The sequence below is a fragment of the Marmota flaviventris genome, chromosome 8, assembly GCF_047511675.1.
Source record: "Marmota flaviventris isolate mMarFla1 chromosome 8, mMarFla1.hap1, whole genome shotgun sequence".
NCBI lineage: Eukaryota > Metazoa > Chordata > Mammalia > Rodentia > Sciuridae > Marmota > Marmota flaviventris.
The window spans coordinates 53884914-53898544 of NC_092505.1; the positions used below are offsets into that span (position 1 = coordinate 53884914).

General features: G+C 38.7%; 1 protein-coding gene across 1 annotated transcript in view; it reads right to left on the bottom strand.

The window, feature by feature from the left end:
- Positions 1-9079: 9079 nt before the first annotated feature.
- Snx4 (sorting nexin 4) overlaps positions 9080-13631 on the bottom strand; it is a 65733-nt gene continuing 61181 nt past the window's right edge. The window contains exons 13-14 of the mRNA XM_027936136.2: positions 12264-12378; positions 9080-10242 (exon numbers count right to left, since the gene is read on the bottom strand). Coding sequence (XP_027791937.1) covers positions 10195-10242; positions 12264-12378 — 163 coding nt within the window. The 3' untranslated portion in view covers positions 9080-10194. The remainder of the gene's footprint in view (positions 10243-12263; positions 12379-13631) is intronic.

The window sequence follows — 13631 nt, forward strand, 5'->3', positions numbered from 1 at the left end:
GCAAACTTAGAGGTGGGCAGTGAAGTTCAGCACAGGGCTGTTTGCTGAGAAGGCAGCCAGTTTGAACCCCTCTCTAACCCTGCACTGTGCCCATAGTGCTCCTGCTGCCTCTGGCTCAGCCCTACCCTGCTCTGCCCTGACCGCCCCACCCAAGAAGGCCCTGCAAGTGGCTGAGGGTGAGGCAAGGCTAGGACCCCTGGGGCAGGGGAGCTGATTGTCTGAGGAAGTGGGTGTGTCCTGCCCTTTTTACACACTTTAGAATTCCTTTGTTCTCATGCCTTCTTTTCCCCACAACCTGCTTACTTGACCTAAAAGTTGGAGTGATCCAAGGGCCAGAAGGAAGCTGACCAGCAAGAAGGGAGCAGCCTAGGAGGCTTTCATTAACAGCCCCTACAACTCCCTGCAGGGAGGAACAATCCCTGGAGGCTGGTAACCTTGGCAACAGGTGGAAAAGGGGAAGTGCTCTAGAGGTATTAGCATTTTATTACTTTTCTTTTCAAACCAGCCCCCAACTTTCTGATCTGACCCGTTATTTATTACTTGCACTGTCCTTTTGCCCCCACCAACAACACTTTCTGAACATGTGTCCTATGAAGACAATGAAATTTGATTCCACGTGTACAGACCACTGATTACTTCAATTTTCCTTACCTCCAATCACCTCCCCCCCCCCACCTTAGACCTCCCTGCTTCTTTATCATAAATATCCCTAAACCTTATGGGGAGGGAGATCTGAGACTTGATCTGTCTTCTGGCTTGGCTGCCTCCTAAATAAACCTTTTCTCTTTTGCAAAACTGGTCATTTTGAGATAGTAATTTGAGAAGATAGGGAGACATACTAAGTGTCAAAAGAAGCACCATAAACCACTGAAATGTGAAAGGTTCCCTCCAACAGTTGCAACTTTGAGGGCAAAGTGCAAGTGAGGGTGTGAAATTGTGTAGCTCTACCCTGCCTCCACTTCTAGTCCAGCCCCTGTTAGACCACGACGCAAGAAAAGACCGCTGACTCCAATTAAAATCAAATTAAAGCAAGCTTATTATTTCGACCAGCCGGGCTGCCTTGCCCATCAAAATCGTGGGAGCCAAGGACAGTGGCGAGGCATCTTTGTGGCCCAGTTTTATAGCCCAAAACGTTACACAAAGGGGGGTTACAGATAACAATGTAAGGGTCCGGCGAACGTCGGAGGAAGAGACCACCAAGAGACCGCGGCTCATGCAACAGCAAAAGGGGTTTATTGAGGATCCAATCCAGCGCGCTGGGGCTCCGTGCTCACTCAGAAAGGAGAGCAGCCCAGAGCCCAGAGCAGGGGTTGTGCAATGCTTAAGTACACTTTTTGGGGAGGGCGGGGACTTTACATACATCACAGTCCTCTTTAACAAATCATCATACACCGCGGGAAAACCAAACAACAATTCCTAAACATGATTTGTTCATTCATTGGTGGGAACAGTTCGGGTGGGGGCGATAGGTCAGTTCTAAAGCAGGGTACACATTCAAACTGATTGGTTTAGGCCCTGCGATGCCTACGTGCAAGATCGCACAGGGCCCTAAGTTATTAAACAACCAGGCGGTCAGGGGGAATATTTACTGGGCAGTTCGAGTATTGTCTTAACAGCTACAGGAATTTCAGGTTTTGCGTGTAGCATAGGAACTTAACAATACCTGGTCCTTTACATTTTAACTCAGGCCTTGCAGCTTAGAAACTTTACAACGCCCAGTCTTTTACACTTTAACTTCAATTTCTTTTACCCTTACAACAACACTCTGAGGAGCATAACACAAGTTTACATTTTTGCTGGCCCCGGCATCAGAATTTATGGAGATCTTAGAGAATCAGAGAGGGTCGTTATCCGGCCAGGGAAGGCCAGAATTTATGAGGCGTCACTAAGGTTTAGGAAAGGGTTGTTATCTGGTCAGGGAAAACCAGACATGGGTGAGTTCAGGGCACAGGCAGGCATTCCAATCAGCTTTACAACATCAACTAATGGCCAGGCCATACAGACATCCTAATATTTTTACAGAAAACAGAAATGAATCCTTCATAACTTGTGACAAGCTGGCTTCTGATCTAATGAGAGAACTAGGCTAGGTATATCACCCCTAGCAATCCTCCCTCTGCAAATACTAACACCCCATACCAACAGGTTTCTGTCTGTCTCTCTGGAGATAGCCTGCTTTACCCCAAAGGGGTCTCTCTCTTAAGATAAGCCCCCATTCTTCCTTGAATATGTATCTACTTCATAAATAAACCTCTGTCTCTGCCTTTGACTGGTGCATGGTAAAATTCTTTTCTATCATGTCTGCAAGAACCCTGCTGGCCCTTGTAAGGGTAAAAGAAATTGAAGTTAAAGTGTAAAAGACCGGGCATTGTAAAGTTCCTAAGCTGCAAGGCCTGAGTTAAAAAGTGAAGGACTAGGTATTGTTAAGTTCCTATGCTACATGCAAAACCTGAAATTCCTGTAGCTGTTAAGACAATGCTTGGAACCGCCCAGTAAATATTTGTTGTTTAATAACTTAAGGGCCCTGTGCGATCTTGCACGTAGGCATTGCAGGGCCTGGACCAATCATTTTGAATGTAACCCCCTCCTTAGGAATGACCTATCACCCCCGCCTGACCTGTTCCCGCCAATGTATGTACTAATCAAGTCTAAGAATTGTTGTTTGACTTTCCCGCAGTGTATGATGATTTGTTAAAGGAGACTGTGATGTATGTAAAGTCCCCGCCCTCCCCAAGAAGTGTACTTAAGCAGTGCTCAGCCCCTGCTCTGGGCTCTGGGCTGTTCTCCCTTCTTGAGTGGGTACGGAGCCCCAGCATGCTGGAATGGATCCCCAATAAATAAACCCCCTTCTGCCAATTGCATGAGTGGTCTCTTGGTGGTCTCTTCCTCCGACGTTCGCTGGACCCTTACAGCCCTGAGTCAAGTTTCCCCTTTCTCTGGAAACTCCTCAGACCATTCTTCAGAGTAATATCTTCTCCTGTGACCGGTTCAGTGATTGGCATGCCATCTAAGGGAGGCGGGTGGCCAGGACCATGTCTAATTCAGTAACTGACTGTCATGGAGAAGAGATGTCTCCCAAGAAGGGTCCAAAGAGTTCCCAGAGGGAACTCAGGGCAGCAAAGAATTTCAGCATGAGTCTGGCAAAGGCAGAGACAAAGGTTTACTTAGAAAGTAGATACACATTTAAGGGAGAATGCCATCTGTCTCAGAGAGTGAGAAGCCCCTCCTTGAGTTGGAGGTCCAACATTTGTAGAAGGGCCATAGTCAGAGACAGGACTGGAGGTGGAGACAGGGTGGAGCTGCACAATTGTAAGCTCAGCTTTCCCTGAGTTTATGTATTTCCCTCATTTTACAAGGACACGAGCCAAGAGCCTGTCAAGATTTTAACACAGTGACTCCCACTGCTTGCCTTCCCCAAGCCTGTCTCTTTTGTCTAAAGAAAACAGAGACCAAGCTAGAATTCTCACAGGACCAAGCCCATGGGGAAAGGGCTGAGAAAGGAGTGCAGGTTTGGGGGTTGGGGAGGGAATACTGAGGAGATAGCTCTGGCTGTCTCCCTATTCATTCGTACCTACTCCCTTTCTTGCAGTTTTGGAGAGAATACAGGTATGGGGGGAAGGCTGCAAAAGGGGTGGGGGGAGGCTTTCTTTTCGCCCCAGTGGTATCTGAAGAGCCAAAGTGGGCAGCAGGCCAGAAGCTGACTCTCTTGCCTAGCTGACTTATTAAAATAAAACAACAGTTTTTATTATTTGATTGCTTGTTTTCTTTTGTCTGACTGTACCTACCCTCAATTTTGCCTAAACACACACACTGGCTCATTAATTTAGCAGGCATACGCTGAATACCCACCAGTGACAAGAGTAAGATATGACCCTGTGCTCATTGTTCACAGACCTAGAAAGGGAGATGGACACTTAAAGAGTTAGCAAAAAAGATGAAAAGTGCCAAAACAAGTAGGACTGTCTGTGAATGTATTAATCATACCTTTTTATTCTGCTTTTTGTTGTTGTTGTTGTAGTTTTAAATAAGGGACTGCTTCTTTGGGGTTAGCCAATTCCTGAAGACAGAAAAAAACTGCCTAAGGCTCACCTCTTATATGCATACCAACCACTCCAGGGCCTATACTCCTAACCTCTTCTTTTAGCAAGCTCTTAGTGTTCCCTTTACCTAATTGCCCCAGGGCCAGGTACCAGATTGCAATAGACACTCCTAAATGCTGCAGCCTGTTGGAGTTAGCCAAACCAAACAATTCAAAACTTAAGCTCCTTCACCCAGTCCGTCCCTTGGAAACCACAATAAAGGCTCTGACCTTGTTTTCTGACTGACCTGGTATTTCCCTGTGTGCTCCCCATTCACAGCCTGCAGTGCCTTCTGTTTGTAGGGATCAGTGGTATAAGTCCCTTCTTCCTTCATGACAGTACTTTCTTTGTCTATGTGACTTAACACACATTTCAAACAAATCCTGGGGTTGGGTATGATGGTGCATACCAGTAATCCCAGCAGCTCAGTAGGCTGAGACAGGAAAATAACAAGTTCAAAACCACCTTAGCAATTTAGCAAGACCCTGTCTCAAAATGAAAAATAAAAAAAAAAAGGCTGGGGATGTGACTCAATGATTAAGTGCCCTGGGCTCAATCCATGGTGTCAAAACAAACAAGGAAAAAAAAACAACAACCACCATTTCTGGTTACACTTAAAACAGTGAATGTACCTATATCTCCCCTACTATTTTATTTAGTATAAACAAACACAACTAGATAAGAGTTTGTTCCCCACATGAGTTCTGTTTTATCATTCTCAGAGCAAAGAGTCTACTTATTTGTTTATGAACTATCTTAGTATGCCTGGGATGCTAAAATAATAAACAATAAATTTACTCCTCACAGTTCTGGGGACTGGAAAATGTAAGGTCATGGTACCAGCTTTCCTGATTCATAAATAACTTCCTGCTGTGTCCTCACTTGCTGAAATGGGCAGATAAGCCCCCTTGGTTTATTTTGAAAAACACTATCCCATTTTTAAAGATAGTAATCTCTGGCAATAGGCATGCACTGTATACAGGTATATAGGGCTCTGCCCTCATGACTGCATCATCTTCCATAGGTCCCACTTCCTAATGCCATCACCTTGGAGGGTTAGAAATTCAACATATGAATTTGGGGGTTGGGAGTAGGGATACAAATATTCAGACCATAGTAAGAATTTTTGTTTAAGAAACTGGGTAGGGGCCTGGGGCTGTAGCTCAGAGGTAGAGCGCTTGCCTCACACGTGTGAGGCACTGGATTTGATCCTCAGCATCACATAAAAAATAAATTCATAAACAAAAATATTGTGTCCATCTACAACTAAAAAAACAAAAAAAGAAAGAGGGGCTGGGGATGTGGTTCAAGCAGTAGTGCACTCGCCTAGCATGCGCGCAGCCCTGGGTTCGATGCTCAGCACCACATACAAATAAAGATGTTGTGTCCGCCGGAAAAAAACTATAAAATAAATATTAAAAAATTCTCTCTCTCTCTCTCTCTCTCTCTCTTTAAAAAAAGAAAGAAACTGGGTGGGATTTGGAGGCGGTTGCTGGGGAAGTTTGAGGAATTAGGAATATCCCATATGTAATGAATTCTTAGTAAGTTTCAAACAAAAATCAGGTAGTCTGACATCTTCTGAATATCAAAGAAAACTATCCATTTCTAGAACTTCAATTGCCAGGCTCCTCTGTGTTTGCAAAGTATCTTTACAGTTAATCTGTCATTACTCACGTATGATAATAGTTGAGAGATGCTATAAGACTCACTTGGCTTGAAATACCTTGGCCAGTATGTAGTGGAGATTTCTTGGAAAGCTGGGAATGGAGCCACCATTTGACCCAGCTATTCCCCTTCTCGGTCTATTCCCTAAAGACCTAAAAAGAGCATGCTACAGGGACACTGCTACATCGATGTTCATAGCAGCACAATTCACAATAGCAAGACTGTGGAACCAACCTAGATGCCCTTCAATAGACGAATGGATAAAAAAAAATGTGGCATTTATACACAATGGAGTATTACTCTGCATTAAAAAATGACAAAATCATAGAATTTGCAGGGAAATGGATGGCATTAGAGCAGATTATGCTAAGTGAAGCTAGTCAATCCCTAAAATACAAATGCCAAATGTCTTCTTTGATATAAGGAGAGTAACTTATATAAGTAAGTAAGAACAGAGCAGGGACGAAGAGCATGAGAAGAAGATTAACATTAAACAGGGATGAGAGGTGGGAGGGAAAGGGAGAGAGAAGGGAAATTGCATGGAAATGGAAGGAGACCCTCAGGGTTATACAAAATTACATACAAGAGGAAGTGAGGGGAAAGGGAAAAATAATACAAGGGGGAGAAATGAATGACAGTAGAGGGGGTAGAGAGAGAAGAGGGGAGGGGAGGGGAGGGGAGGGGGGATAGTAGAGGATAGGAAAGGCAGCAGAATACAACAGACACTAGTATGGCAATATGTAAATCAATGGATGTGTAACTGATGTGATTCTGCAATCTGTATACGGGGTAAAAATGGGAGTTCATAACCCACTTGAATCAAAGTGTGAAATATATCAAGAACTATGTAATGTTTTGAACAACCAACAATAAAAATTTAAAAAAAAAAAGAATCTAAAGAATATTATAAGGATCTAAAAAGCCTCATACTCCTGTTACATAACTCTTGATATTTTCACTCCATCTCAAACTGGGTTTCATGTGTTTACTCTAAAGATGCTTGAATGTTAAGAATCCTTGGTTCTGGTTTTGAATGCTATGTTGTAATTTACCACTGACTCATTCATCTGTACTCAAGTTTTTGGATGTAAATTTAGGTTAAATATGACTTCAGTTAATTTTTTTAAAAATTTTAAATATTTTATTTTTAGTTGTAGTTGAACACAGTACCTTTGTTTCATTTATTTATTTTTATGTGGTGCCAAGGATTGAACCCAGGGCCTCCCATGTGGTAGGCAAGCGTGCTACTGCTGAGCCACAACCCCAGCCTATTTTAAAGGTTTAACTATAACATACCAACAGCAACACTAGTACATTCTCTAGATTAAATTCTCCTTTGTTATAAAGACTTACACTATTTTTTTTTTACTTTTAGTTTTGGTATCGGGGATTGAACTCAGGGGTACTCGCCCACAAAGCTACATCCCAGGTCCTATTTTTTATTTTTATTTATTTATTTTTTAATTAATTAATTTTACAGTAGAATGTATTTTGACATATAGTAAACAAATATTTTTTTTTAAAGAGAAAAGGAGAGAGAGAGAGACAGAATTTTTTTTTTTAAATATTCATTTTTTAGTTTTCGGCGGACACAACATCTTTGTTTTTATGTGGTGCTGAGGATGGAACCCGGGCCGCACGCATGCCAGGTGAGCGCACTACCGCTTGAGTCACACCCCCAGCCCACAAATATTTTTTTATTTTGTATTTCTCATTAGAAACAGGGTCTCACTGAGTTGCTTAGAACTTCATCATTGCTGAGGCTGGCTTTGAACGTCACTGGGATTACAGATGTGCATTACCGCATCCAGTCCCGCTTATACTAATTTAATGAGTCTTTTTTTTTTTTTTTTTTAGTGATTGCTTATATTTTTATATTTATCTTTGAGGACTAACTCCCTCGCTTTTTTAATAATTCATTTCAATTCCTGATTTTTAAATACTATAAAGTGTTATTGAAATAGCTTATTATTTTCTTTATACTTATCCTGGATACAAAAAATGGTTTTTATCATAAAATTCCTTCAAGAGTTCTTTTTATTTTTTAGTACTGGAAATTGAGCTTAGGGGAACTCGACCACTGAGCCACATCCCCTAACCTTTTTTTTGTATTTTATTTAGAAAAAGGGTCTCACTGAGTTGCTTAGTGCCCCACCGCTGCTGAGGCTGGCTTTGAACTCGCAATCCTCCTGTCACAGCCTCCCCAGCTGCTGGGATTAGCCAAGAATTCTTTTTAAAGGGGCTGGGATGGTGGCTCAGTGGTAAAGCACTTGCTTAGCATGTGTGAGGCACTGGGTTCCATTCTCAGCACCACATGTAAATAAATAAAAGTCCATCAACAACTGAAAAAAAAATTTTAAATTCTTAAAAAAAGAATTCTTTTTAAAGGAACAATATGCTATAAAATTAAACAATGATCAAAACCAACCAAGCATATTCCCAGTTAAATAAAGAAATAATCTTGTGTGTGTGTGTGTGTGTGTGTGTGTGTATGTGTATTAGAGAAGATAAAAAGAATGAAGTAGGAAAAGTATTCTGTTATTGTGTTTTTGATATGGGGCCTTGCTATATTGCTCAGGCTGGTCTCCAACTCCTGGGCTCAAGCAATCCTCCTGCCTTAGCCTCTAGAGTAGCTAAGGCTACAGGTGTATGCCACTGTACTCAGCTCTAATTTATCTTTTAAAAATATAGGTCAAATCAGGTCTGCTAACAGAAAAAAATCTAATACACTTTACGTTTAGTCTTAAGTTAGTTAGAAATGCTTAAACCCAGGACTTGTGTATGCTAGGAAAATAATGTACTACTGAGTTACATCCCTAGGTCCAGGCTTTTGATTTTTAAATGCCAAGTGGGAAGGTACGTCATTTCACTAGTCAAGAGATGATACAATTCAGTGGATTCAAAAGTATATACCTGCAGATGACTTTTGCTTCTACCAATTTTATTTAAAAAAGAGAAGTAAGCTGGGCATGATAATATAAATTTGTAATCCCAGAGTCTCAGGAGGCTGAGGCAGGAGGATTTAAAGTTTGAAGCAACTTAGCTGAGACCCTGTCTCAAAACAAAAAATAAAAAAGGTTGAATTTTGGGATGCTTTACATACATTAGTATGTAAAGCATCCCAAAATTCAATCCCCAGTACTGGGGAGGAAAAAACAAAATTTTTTTAAAATCAGATCTCATCACAGGATTTTTTTTTAAAAACAGCATTTGGGTATAAGACACATTTATACAATTAAATACTTTAAAGTATAACATGGCATATTATTTCCACAGATCATCACATATTAATGTATATGGATCATCTTTTTAAAATAACAAACAAACAAAAAACCTTTGAAACTCAGCACAATACTTCATTTATTTATTGTATAAGTTTGGCAACAGCACAAAAATCCAGCAACATTTTAAACATGTAAAAAAGTCAAATGTTGAATGGTATGGGGATTTTTTAAAACATCATTAGAAATAATGAGTACACATTTAAGATTCTGCAAAGCTACGAAAATGAGGGTGCTTGGCTTCTGAACATATACCACAAAACATACATAAAAAAAACAATATAATTTATCTTTACAAAAATTATAGCCAAGCAATAGAAACGAAGGCTGTTAATGATAAAGGTATGAGCTCATGTGTTGACCACATTTATCTTATACATGGAAATGCTACATCTTGTACCCTGAAATGCCATGTGCAGAGAGCCAAGCAAAGGAAATTGGGCTCATCACTGAGGTTAAGAATTGTTGAGAATACTACTACTCAATTAAAATTTTCTATATAGCAATTCCTGGACCAAAAGAATGTATTCCACTCTATATCTGAGAAGTTGAGACTTATTTGTTGGCAGTATAAAATTTCTGACCAGTATCAAAATTCTGGTAAAACACAAACTGAAGGCATTTTCTAGTGTATGATGTGTTACAGGGGCATCAACAAATGTGGAAGAAAAACCTAGATTTCACAATAAATTTCTGCTGAGCTTTGTCAAACCAAACAGCTCAACTATAAGGCAAGAGAAAATGCCCCCTTATGACAGGTTAGTGGGTCTCACCAAGTAAATATAGGAATTCAATCTTAGGAAAAGAACTTCCTGCATGAACAGATCTGAAAGAGTTGGCATTGAAAGGAGCGTCTAGAAATTAACTAACGCCTTAACATTCAATCATTGGTTCAGAAGCCTGATGAATAATCTGTTGGTATATATTATTAAATTAACTTTTTTTGGAATCAGCACCAGTCCCCAAAACCTCAAATTATAATATTTAATCTTGATTAAAATACATAATTTTTGTGCTATAGGAACACAACTATAATCAGTTAAAATAAAGCTGAACTGATTCAACTTATTGTATATTTTTAAGTATACAGGGTAGCAACTTAAATTTCTTTTATTTACTTGTGCTTTGTTTTGGGGCACTTTGATTGAAGAAAAAGTCATTTCATAGGATTACATCTTGCTAAAGCATTCCTTAGCATTGGTCCAAACTTGAATTCCCTTAAAAAAAAAAAAAAAAAAGTATCTTTAAAATGTGATTCTGGAAAGATTCTAAAATCCCACATATTTGGTTTAGTGGCATACTAAGTTTTGCTTTTTTAAGTTAACTAACAAGTCCAGTAAATAGCTAATATAAGGAAATATCTAATGCTTCTGAAAATGTAAGAGAATTTCTTAAATGAGCTTATCTCCAAAATAGAAAAAGAACTTCTGTAACTTGTAAATTGAGTTTTCAAGGTTCAACCATAAACTCTTACTCATGTCATGCTTATTATTTCTACTAGTAAACCAAACAAGTTTTCTGGCAGTTTTATTCAAAGTAATATTTAAACAAAAGTTTTATTATTGACAAAACTAATTTTTATAATTAAATAATTTAATGATTAAGTTAATTATTGACTAAAAACTGACTGTGTTCTAAATTATGAAATCCCTCTCATGGTTCTGGTACACTACTTAACACAAAGCTATAGATAATCCAAATATGCCTTAACAAAAAAAGCATGGTTATAAAGATATAATAGTAAAACCTAACTAAGAGATAAAAACAAAGGATTTTTTTTTCAATAAGATATCCTACAATAATTGATTTATGAGAGAGGAATGTTTTCTTCAATACTTAAGCATTAAAGTATATCAATATTCACCAAGGCTTCAAACAATAGAAAAAAAATTTAGTTTCATTCCTCCTTAATGGGATACAAAAGGCAAATAATAAAAACAAAACATCTTTAAAATGTCTCAGATTGGCTGGATAAGTAACTAGATATAATAGTATTCACTGTTAGAATAAGATAGATCTCATGTACTGTCAAAGTTAGATGTCCATCAGATATCAAATGAAAGAGAAAAACTATATGTATATAATACAAAAACTAATGTATATAATACAATCCTGTTTTTGCGTATATTTTCTTAAATAATTGTATATATATCCAAAAATATCTGGAAGAATACACATAAAGGGATTTGGGGGAGATAGGGGAGAATTTTTACCTAACATGCTTCTGAATTATTTGACATTTTTGCAATGGGCATGTGTTATTTTTATAATAATTAATTTTAAAACTCTATAAACTGAAAAATTGTTTTTTAAAGGCTTTAGCCTACTTCATTCAATAAACTGGACAGATTGCCAATGAAAAGATAGACAAAAAAACACTTAGAAGTTCTATTTACTTTTAAAATACTTCATTCAGTTTTTATTTCAGTTTATTACTACTACGACTCATCTGATTATATTCAAGTAACACTTGGATTATATTCAATTAACACTTTGAATAGCTGAAATTATAATGATGCCATATATATATACACACACACAAGTAAAATATATAAAATACAGACACTGATATTTATCCAAGAAAAACTGATGTTGATCTTGACTTGTGGCACTTAATTCTAAACAAAAGGACATTATTCATTTTCATATATAAAAATCTATTCTACTTAGGCAAGGAAATAAAACATGAGCCAGGCAAAGTGGCACACACCTGTCATCTCAGTGGCTTGGGAAGCTGAGGCAGGAGGATTGTGAGTTCAAAGCCAGCCTCAGCAAAAAATGAGACACTAAGCAACTCAGCAAGACCCTGTCTCTAAATAAAATACAAAATAGGGGTGGGGATGTGGCTCAGTGGTTGAGTGCCCCTGAGTTCAATCCCTGGTACCCCAAAAAAGAATAAAACAGAAAACATCCCTTCTTTTTTTTCTTTTGGTATTATTATTAGGAATGATATTTTACTGCACTGTCAAGAACATCATATAATCAAAGTTATACTGTCAGTACATATTTTCAGATACAAGTTATAAATGGGGCATATAGATTTGAGAGTTTATTTATAAAGTGGAAACACAATAACTGACCTTTTTAATTACAATCCTTCAAAATTAGGTAGAGAAAATTGGAAAAGTTTTAGAAAGGAAGAATGAAAAAAATATTTCTGGGGGCCAAACAAGAGAATTTATAGAAATGTGTAAGCACTTGTGAACGTATCCATTATTTTTGCAGAACTCAAACCTACCTTTTTACACATGCTGATCTGCATGACAGCATAACTTATGAGGGCCTCCTTTAGGTCACGGTTCTTTTGTTCTTTGAATCGTTCAATATCAGTCCACGCATTTTTCACAAATTCTCTGAAATAAAAGATAAAGTTATTAGTATTCTTAGTTAAATTAAATAGACATTGGATGGGATGTAGCTCAGTGATAGAGCACTTAACTGGTATACACAAAGTACTGTGTTCCATCTCCAGCACCACACAAAAAAAAATAATAATAAAATAAATAGACTGTACACTATAAATTCAACTAACCATTCTCTTCAGAGATGGTTTTTAATTGGCTACATCAAAACCAAAGCTATTGCTTGTATAAGACAGTTCTATTTTTCCTTTTCCTATAAATTACAGTGAGGGGAAAATGTCAGAGATATAACTCATCTACATTCTAATAACTACATTTTGTTCACAAATTATTCCTTTAAAACAGATGTAGGGGCTGGGGTTGTGGCTCAGTGGTAGAGTGCTTGCCTAGCACGCGCGAGGCCCTGGGTTTGATCCTCAACACCACATAAAAATAAATAAACAAAATAAAGGTATTGTGTAAAAAAACAGTTGTAAATTGGCTCCCTGAATCAGCTCACAAGTCCTACAGATGCCACAATGAAGTGCCTTCCTGGGTTCACTGGAAAAAATATACCTTTTTTTTTCTTCCACTGGAGACTAAACCTAGGGCATACTCATGCATGCTAGCCAAGAGCTTTACCACTGAGCTCCATCTGTAGTCCCACCACACATACTTTATTTTTGAGGCAGGGTCTCAATAAGTTGCCCAGGCTAGCCTTGAATTTGAAATCTTTCTAGCTCAGCCTCCTAAGTACTGGTATTATAAGTGTGTGCCACAGTGCTTGGCAAACATATACTCTTGAGATGGATTATGAAACACATTCAGCATGTACATGGTTTAAATAATGTCTAGGGTTTTAAAAATTCTAACTGTGTAGCCAGGTGCAGTGTCACACGCCTATAATCCCAGTGGCTTGGGAGGCAGCAGAAGCAGGAGGATTCCAAGTTCAAAGCCAGCCATCACAACTTAGCTAAGCTTAGGTAACTGAGTGAGACCCTGTCTCAAAATAAAAAGGGCTATGGGGCTGGGGTTGTGGCTCAAAGGTAGAGTGCTCACTTAGCATGCATGAAGCACTGGGTTCGATCCTCAGCACCACATAAAAATAAAATAAAGATATAGAAATAAAAAGGGCTAGGCATGTGACTCAGTAGTTAAGCACCCCTAGGTTCAATCCCCAGTACCAAAAATAAAAATAGTGCTGGGTACAGAGGTACACAGCTACCATCCAAGCTGTGTGGCCCAGGGGTTCATGACCATTTGGG